General features: G+C 59.4%; 1 protein-coding gene and 1 long non-coding RNA gene across 8 annotated transcripts in view; one reads left to right on the forward strand and one right to left on the reverse strand.

The window, feature by feature from the left end:
• The window catches only part of EHBP1L1 (EH domain binding protein 1 like 1), a 28460-nt gene extending 20998 nt beyond the window's left edge, over window positions 1-7462 (reverse strand). For 4 of the 7 annotated variants that reach the window (XM_065553050.1, XM_024100289.3, XM_024100291.3 and 1 more), the window contains exons 1-4: window positions 7331-7462; window positions 1809-1866; window positions 1561-1656; window positions 1046-1099 (exon numbers count right to left, since the gene is read on the reverse strand). In XM_065553050.1, the coding sequence (XP_065409122.1) occupies window positions 1046-1099; window positions 1561-1656; window positions 1809-1866; window positions 7331-7434 (312 nt within the window). In that variant the 5' untranslated portion in view covers window positions 7435-7462. Of the gene's footprint in view, window positions 1-1045; window positions 1100-1560; window positions 1657-1808; window positions 1867-5300; window positions 6816-7330 lie in introns of those variants that run through there. The other 3 variants (XR_010589415.1, XM_065553047.1, XM_065553048.1) reach the window with 3 other exon arrangements.
• LOC135972857 (uncharacterized) lies at window positions 2350-6993 on the forward strand. The gene is made up of 2 exons (XR_010589420.1): window positions 2350-2674; window positions 3321-6993. It is a non-coding gene; the product is annotated as an uncharacterized LOC135972857 (long non-coding RNA).
• Window positions 7463-8382: the final 920 nt, after the last annotated feature.

Below are 8382 nucleotides of genomic sequence, written 5' to 3' on the forward strand. Positions count from 1 at the left end.
CACAGAGGGGATGCCTGGGGCTACAGAGATCCTCTGGGTCTGGTACATGCACAATAATTCACCAAAGGGTGTCAGGTGAGGCCTCTACTAAAAGCCAGTAGCCCACTGGTCGTCATAACCATTGCAAAATGTACATACAGATAATATTTCGGGAGCTGTGTATCTACAATAACAATTATGTTCTTACGGCCTGGGAATTGGGGCTGGTCACCCGAAGGTGACGAACAGCAGGAGGTAAGAGATGCTTCTCCCCTGCCTGCTCCTGTGTGTGGCACGTCCTGTATGGCTCCCAGCGGATACCCTATTAGCATTACTACGCCTCAAGCTAATCAAAAGTTTGCTAAACTCTACAAGAAATATGCAGCCAGGGAAAGACAAGCTGCCGGGGGCATCCTCTTATGAACAGAGAGGCACAGCCAGCCTGGCTGTTACACACTGGGAGGAAGACTCTCGGGGGAGCTACTCTTCATTAGACAGGAAAGTGACTTGTTAGGTAAGTCTAGGCTCGAGAAGGCGAGTTATGAGTTTATTGTTTGTTTCCAACACCTTCACTTGCTACTTCTTGAGACTCTAATCTTTGTTAATTAAACAGACGCCTGGTTTCACTAGGTGCATGGCTGAATGCTGTGTTACACAGAGTGGTGATCTCAGCTGGGGCGTCCTGTCCCCCTGGGAGCAGCGTATCAGCGAACACTGGGAGTGTCCAGCGGAGCAGGGGCTGGGCACTCCAGAGAGACGTTTGCAGGGCTGGCAGCTAGAGCGGGCCTGTTGCTAGCCTGCAGCGAGACAGCGTCGGCCGGGGGTTACTCATGCTGCCTGTGACTGGTGGAGTTGGGCCCCAATAGGCACAGACAAGGGTCCCTCATGCTAAGGACAGGGGGTGGTGAGGTGCCTCCTAGCCCATGCGCCCTGGGAAGTGTCATACCACCCCACAGGCAGCTGCAATTGGCAGCCCTGCATGGCTTTGCGATGGAAGATCCCATGTCCTGCCTGGCCGCTGTCATCCAGCCCTGAGTTACCGCGCTCTAGTTCTCCCTGGACGTACGTTCTCAATCACAAAGGTCCATTCCTTGTCTTCATACTCCTCCACGTGGGGGTCCTGTGGGGGGGATGGGGCAAAAGATGAGAGGGGCTTTGCACTGTTTGTTGCACTGGGAGATGGGGGGAGTTATACGCAAGGGTGCCAGTGTGAGTGTGTTGTCAGGATCGTACGAAGGGAGGCCTGAGTGTGTGCCAGCCCCGCGAGATTGCACGCAGTGGTGTGTGGATGGGTGTGTGACTGCAAGTGTGAGTGCCCAATGTACACCAACAGGTACACAAAGGAGCGGACAGGCACAGCAGTGCATGGGAGGCTGTGAGTTGGTGTGTAACCGTGAGCTTTTGTGCAAACACAGGCCCAACCACAGAAGAGCCGCACATCTGGGTAAGAGCCGTTCGTGTGCTGGTGCAAGTGCCTGTGCCGGAGTGCGTAGGCCAGTGTAAGAACACACGTGTCAGTACAAAGGGGTGCATAAGCGTGTGTGCGCAACAGCATGCTTGTGCAAGCAGCAGCTGCCATACCCGGTACAGCGTCACCATTATATCCACGTTCTCCGGCACCATCCACACAACCATCCCCCGATACGGATTCTTGATCCCCGGCTGCCAACTGTGAGCCTGCAGAACACACACAGCCAGATCAGAGCTCACACCCAAAGGGGGAACAGCCACATGTCCCATTCCCTGCCCCCCGAGCCGGCCAATCCCCCCACCACGGGGCTGCAGCAGAGCTGGCCCCCTTACAGAGAGGACATCCTGAATCCACCCACCTTGGAGCAGACGCGTCGGTTCCTCCTGGTCCAAACCACAATCAGCTTGTCTGGCTGCCTGTAGGGCGAGACGGAGGGAACGAATGAACAAATTAGGAGGGATGGGGAGGAAGACAAAATAAGTTCCCAAGGACCCTCCCCACAACCCTTCCCATTGGGATCAGGGTAGCAGGTGACCAAGGTCCCAGCCTCACCCTCTGCCCCTCACCACCTGTCCCATGGAAAAGCTTCCCCCCTCACCCCTCTGCCAGCCCCCAGAACTGCCCCCCTTTGTGCAGCTCCACTGACTCTCCCCCTTATTGCCCAGGCCCTGGAAGTAGGAGTCCATTTAACCCAATATCCCCCACTTCCCAACCCCCCCAGATCTGAACAATGGCCCCCTCCACCCAGTAACCCCCCCTGGTTAGAGCAAAAGTCAGGACACCTGGGTTCTACCCCAGCTTGGGGAGGGGAGTGGGGGCCAGTGGGTTAACTCAGGAGGGGTTGGGAGCCAGGACTCCTGGGTTCTATCCCAGCTCTGGGAAGGGCGTGGGGGCTAGAGGTTGGAACACTGCTCCCAGTTTGGGCTGCCCACAGAGCAGCACATTGCAGAGCTGGGTGGGGAGAGTTTTTATCTTCCCCGCCTGGCTGCTGGGCGGGTGTGGCCCAGCCTGAACCCCCTGCTCGCCCCACACTGAGTGAGAGACACTGGGGCAGAAAGAGATAAGGATTGGAGGAAGGAGCCTGGAGAGAAAAACGCAGTGAATGCAAGGGGTATGCACCCCCTGCTGCACAGCACCACACTGGGGCATTGGGGTCAGCAGTGACTGCCAGGGGAGAGCGCCCCCCCCAGACTCCCCACCCTGCTCCCAGTCTCCCGAGTCCAGGTAGGAGCAGCCAGCCCTAGCATGGTACAAACCAGTGAGTCACTCTGTAGCCAGAGAAGCTGCGTTTGCCTGTACATGGGGTGTTTACTCAGGAGGCGTGGACGCCATGGTTCACATCGCCAAGGAGTGTGGGGATCCCAGCCCAGCTCTCCCTGCAGGCCACTGTCTGGGCCAGGAGTCTGAGGCCTGTGTCATAGTCCTTAAGAGGTGCCGGGCACCCCCCTCTCTCACCCAATGCCTCTGCTTCACCCCTTGACATCAGAGCTTCTCACTCCGAGACATTTTGCTCTGTATCTTTAACAGCCACATGGGCCAGGCCCTGGGGTGGGGCTGGCTCTTGCTTGCACTCATACGCCCCAAACGCTGCAGACATTGTGGGGAATAGAGTCTAGGGGTTGGGGTGAGGGGGGGAGTTGGGCAGGCATCAGGAATCCTGGTGCTATCTGCAGCTCTGGGAGGGGAGTGGTCTGGAGGGTTACAGCAGGGGGATGGGGAGGGAGGAACTGGAAATCAGGACTCCTGGGTTCCATTCCTGGCTGTGCTACAGATCCTTTGCACAACCTTGGGTGAGTCTGTGTGTGTCCCAGTTTGCTAACTCCCTAGCAGGGATACAGACAGGGCTGCAAAGTGGTGTAATTCATTACAGGCTATAAAGGCTGGAATTCCTGGCTTGGAGGCACCAGGGAAGAGCTGAAGGCTTCTTGTTACTGCAAAGGGACGTTCTGGAAACTCTGTGTATGCAGCCCGGCCCTGGCTGACTGAGACACACTTCCAAAGCATGCTTGTATGTGAGGTTACCTCAACTCCTCTGCAGCCCCTATGCACCAGTCTGAGATGCATCCACCTGAGGGGAAGGGCACAGGGCTGTATATCCAAGGATCACACACCCAGGGCTGAGATGCAACTGCCTCTGGGGTGGGGCGCAGGGGCTATTAAGGTGGGGTGCTGCCCAGCTGTTGGGGAGGGCACTGGCTGCCAGTGGGTTTATCACATTGTAGCACTGCCGACTGGACATGGTGTTCGACTCATCAGCTGTACAGGGAGTTTCTGGCCACAGGCCAGTGGCTGGCAGAGCGGGGGGTGTCACTGCTGCTCTAGCTGACTGTGAGCTGGTGGGGCAGGGAGGCAATGGCTGGGGGGGAATTTCTGACCAGATGGGTGGGGTTAATGGCAGCTCACCCTGTTTATTTACACAGTCCATCCCCCAGCATCACCACTTACAACATGAAAAAAAGCTGGGAACATCCTGACAGCAGGTGTATACAAGTGAACAGGGCCCAGCCTCCCCCGCATCCACCACACAGCCCCAGGGCTCCCCCCCAGTTCTGCCAGTGCCCCTCAGTCCTGACCTGCAGCCAGGGCCGGCTCCAGCATTTCTGCCGCCCCAAGCAAAAAAAAAAAAAAAAAAAAAGCCGTGATCGCGATCAGCAGCAGCAATTGGGAAAAAAAAAAAAAGCCGCAATCGGCGGCAGCAGTTCAGCAGCAGGTCCTTCGCTCCTAGAGGGAGTGAGGGACCTGCCGCCCACCTGCCGCCCACGAATTGCCGCAGGTGCTGCCCCTCTCCCTTGGCCGCCCCAAGCACCTGCTTGTTAAGCTGGTGCCTGGAGCCGGCCCTGCCGCCCCTTCCTATCCCAGCCCTGGGCTCCCAGAGGGGTTGGGCTGGCCTGAAGTGCTATGGAGTCTACAGGTCAGCTCCCATCTGTCTGTGTCAGTCAAGGCCTCACTCCCCCACCCTGATGCTGTCACTGATTCCCAGGGTCCCCCCTCTCCCAGAATCTCAGCCAAGGCCCTTCACCTCCAACCCACAGACGTCACTCTGGCACCCTCCCAAGGTCAGCGGGCAGCCCCAGAGCAGCCCCATGGGCCCATCCAACCTGGCACCTTCACAACCACCCACCCAGGAGTTTCTAAACCTCCTGCTAGCCAGAATCTCTGAGCCCTGCCAGGACACCCAGGAGGCACCCCTCCCCCATCCTAGCACTGTCATAACATTGACCATTGTGGGGTATTCTTAGCTCTTGTAGGAGTGGAAATATAAACACACTCATCTTGTAGCAAATCCTCAGTCCCAGCTCACAGCCCCTCCACAGCTCAGCTGCAACCCAGCCCTGGCTTCCCTCACCTTCAGCTCTGCCGGTGCCCCTCACTCCCGGCCCACATCCCCCTGCTAGCCCAGCCCTGGCCTCCCCCCCCCCTACAGCTCTGTCGGTGCCCCTCGCTTCCGGCCCACAGCCCCCTGCTAGCCCAGCCCTGGCCTCCCCCCCCTACAGCTCTGTCGGTGCCCCTCGCTTCCGGCCCACAGCCCCCTGCTATCCCAGCTCTGGGCTTCCCCTCCCAGCTGCCAAAGCTCCTCACTCTCAACCTGCAGCCCCCTGCAACTCCAGCCCTGAGCCCCTGGCCAGGTGCATTGCTCTGAGACCTGGGCCAGTTTACAAGCACCTTCCTCCCTCCTGGGCTTGTGGCCAAGGGGCTAAATTTAGCTCTGTCAGGAGAGGGTCGGAGATCAGAGCATCTGTGCAGGTGCTGAGCTAAATTGGTGTCTTGCTGGGAAACCTGATACCCCCCTAACTCCTCCACAGGCCTGGATCGGGGGTAGCCGGAGCCCAGGGGGCAGGGAGATACCCACCAGGCTGGGGCTTTGGGCCCCATCCAGGGATCGTGGTGGGGGAAATCCCTGGGGCATGGCAACAGGAGAGGTGGGAGAGGAAGCATGAGGGTGGGGCTGGAGAACAGGGAGGGGTCATGGGGGGAAGAGGAGGGACAATGAGGAAAGGGGAGGAGCATTTGGGAAAGGGGGAGGAGACCCTGAGGGAGAGAGATTGTGGGGAGGAACCACAGAGAGGGGGGGAAGGAGCATATGAGGGCGGGATTTTAAGGGAAGGGGAGGGGCCTGGGGGACCCAGTTGGAACACTTCTGCTCTGCAAGGGCCCCTGATCTAATCCCAAAGAGAGGCCTTTATCCTGCCCCCCCTCCCAATAAGCCCACTCTTCCTACAGTCTCTCTGCCCCCCTCCTCTGCCCCCCTTCCCAGGCCCCTACCCCTCCCTCCTGATTCTATTTTTAGCTGCTGTCACTAAATATTTATCATTTTTCCATGAATCCCTTTTAAGGTCATTTTAGTTAAAAAAAATCCCACCAGCTCTCCCCCCTGCTGGCTCCTCCGATTTCCATGGAGATGGTCCAGAGCTTGGGAGAGGGGGATCTTTCCACTTCTAGGTTCCCCCTAAATCACAGGGGATGTCTCCAGCTCTAGCCACCCCCTAAAACAGGACATTAAGAGATTCCCCCTATCTCCATGTTCTAGAGCATGCTCTAGACTCCAACCATATCCCAATCCTAGAGGAACGCCAACACCACCTGTCACTCCCCATGGTCTAGTGCACGGTCTAGATTCCTCCTGCCCCAGCCCCTCTTCCAAGCCTTGAGAGACACCCACCTTCTGCCAATCCCTGTGTTCTAGAGCATGTTCTCAATTCTTCTGCTTTGCCCCCCATCCTGGAGGGATGCCCCTACCTCCTGCTAGTCCCTGAGTCCTAGGTTCAGCTCTAGATTTCCCCTCCCACACAAGCCCTGCATGGACTGAGGGACACCTCCACAGGTGGCATGGGGCGGGGGGAAGACCTGTGGCTGGTTTGCCACCTGGGCCTGAGGGGAGCAGTCTGCATCAACCAAGTGCCACAGTGGACTGGGCCCTCAGACTTTGCCCCTGAACCACCAACTCTACAATTACCCTTCCCAGCTCCACAAGAACCAGGCCTCCTCACATCTCTGTGCAGAGGCCAGCCCCAAGGCGCCCCCCTCTGACCCAGGAGCTACTAAGGGAGCTGGGCTCAGCAGGGGGGAGATTTGGAAATGGGGAGCATTGGGGTGGAAGCAGGAACATGGGGTCAGAGTAGGAGGGGGGAGTCTCAACCACTATAAACTGGAGTGTGGGGACTGACCCCTTTCCACCCTCAATTCCCCTCCCCAAGATGCCCAAATTTCCCCACCATGACCGGGGAGGGGAGTGTCCCATCTTCCAGACCAGCCTTGACAGCTCCCCCATGACAACAACCTGGGCTCCTCTCACTCAGTCACCCCTCCCAACAGTATTTTGGGAGGCTCCCTTCCTATGGCTAAAATAGGGGAAAAAACATTTCCAGAGTGAAACAACTGACCCCCACCCTGTCCCCCATTGGGGTCTGTCAGTTAAGAAAGAGTTAATCCCCCCCACCCCTGCCAGAGGTACCTGGCCCCCTCCTTAAGTCTCCTTGATTAATTAACTCATATTAATAAACAAAAATAAGAGGCTGAGAAGAGCTTCCCTCTCCCTGTGACAACCCCCCCCCAAATCCTCCCCTCATCCTCACATTCCTAATCTCCCCCTTAGATATACTGGGGTACCCCGAGCCAACCTTTAACCCTTTGATATCCTGGGGTCCCCCATGCCCACCTCTCCCCCATTAGATATACTGAGGTCTCCCGTGCCCACCTCTGCCCCATAACATATACTAGGGTCCCCCCATGCGCACCTCTGTCCCTTAGATATACTGGGGTCCCCCCATGCGCACCTCTGCCCCATTAAATACCCTGGGGTCCCCTGCCCACCTGTGCCCCACGCAAGGCTGGTTGCGAGCCGGGCCGTGTCTGCCCCAGGGCGGGGCTGGCCCCACTCACCATTTCTTGGTGCACTCCACCATCAGCTCCTGGTAACAGGCCACGAACTGAAACTTGGAGGCGCGTTTTCCCACGCGCTGGAGTCTCTTCCACGCGGAGCTCATCGCGGCTCGTAGGGGATCCCGCGGAGCAGCCCCCCGCCGAGCCGGACCAGGCGCCTCTCAGGTCACGGCTGCCCCCGCGGCCCCGGTCGATGCCCCGCGATGCCCATCGTCCCAGACCCCGAGGCTGCCGGAAAACGACACCCGAGCGGCGACGGCTTGGATGCGGGCACCGAGCCAACGGGGCTCCCCGAAAAATCACGGGTGGCTTGGCTTACCCCCCGGACACCCCGATCCCTAGGGGGGCTGGGCTCCCCCCGGACACCCCGATCTTTGAGAGGTTGGGCTCCGCCCCGACACCTGAGGGGGACTGGGCTCCCCCCAGACACCCGATCCCTGGGGGGCTGGGTTCCCACCGGACACCCCGAGCTCTGGGGGACTGGGCTCCCCCCCGACACCAGGGGGGTTCTTGTCTCCCCCCCCCGGCCCGGACACCCCGATCCCGGGGGGCGCTTGGCTCTCACCCCCGGTGTCGCCCCGGTCCCGCTCTCTGCCCCCGGGCCAGACGCCGGGCAGATCAGTTCCAACTCGGTTCCCGTGTCCGAGTCCGACAGGGAGAGAAGGGAAAACTCCGGCGAATGCGAACGAGGGGCCGAGGGAGCCGTGCCAGGCTGCCAGCGCCTGTCGGCCGGCCGTGTCTGCGCTTCCTGGATCCCGCACGCCCCTCCCCGGGACTCGGGGCGCCGGGGGTGAGCGCTGGGCCGGGCTGGGCTGGGCTGGGCCGGGCTCGCCCCGCTCAGGAAGTTCGCGCTGAGACGAAACAAGAAGCAGAAGGAGGCGAAAGGAGAAGCAGAGAAAGGCGCGAGCCCGGCTCCCCCCAGCCAGGGGGCAGGGATGGGCGGCAGGGCGGGGCTGGGGGGTAAATGGGGCCGTTACTGGAAATGCGACCCACCAGGGTGGGCGCTTTAGCCCAGACACGTCTGGGGCGATGGGGGGAGGGGCTCTGATATT

The sequence above is a fragment of the Chrysemys picta genome, chromosome 7, assembly GCF_011386835.1.
Source record: "Chrysemys picta bellii isolate R12L10 chromosome 7, ASM1138683v2, whole genome shotgun sequence".
Taxonomy (NCBI): Eukaryota; Metazoa; Chordata; order Testudines; family Emydidae; genus Chrysemys; species Chrysemys picta.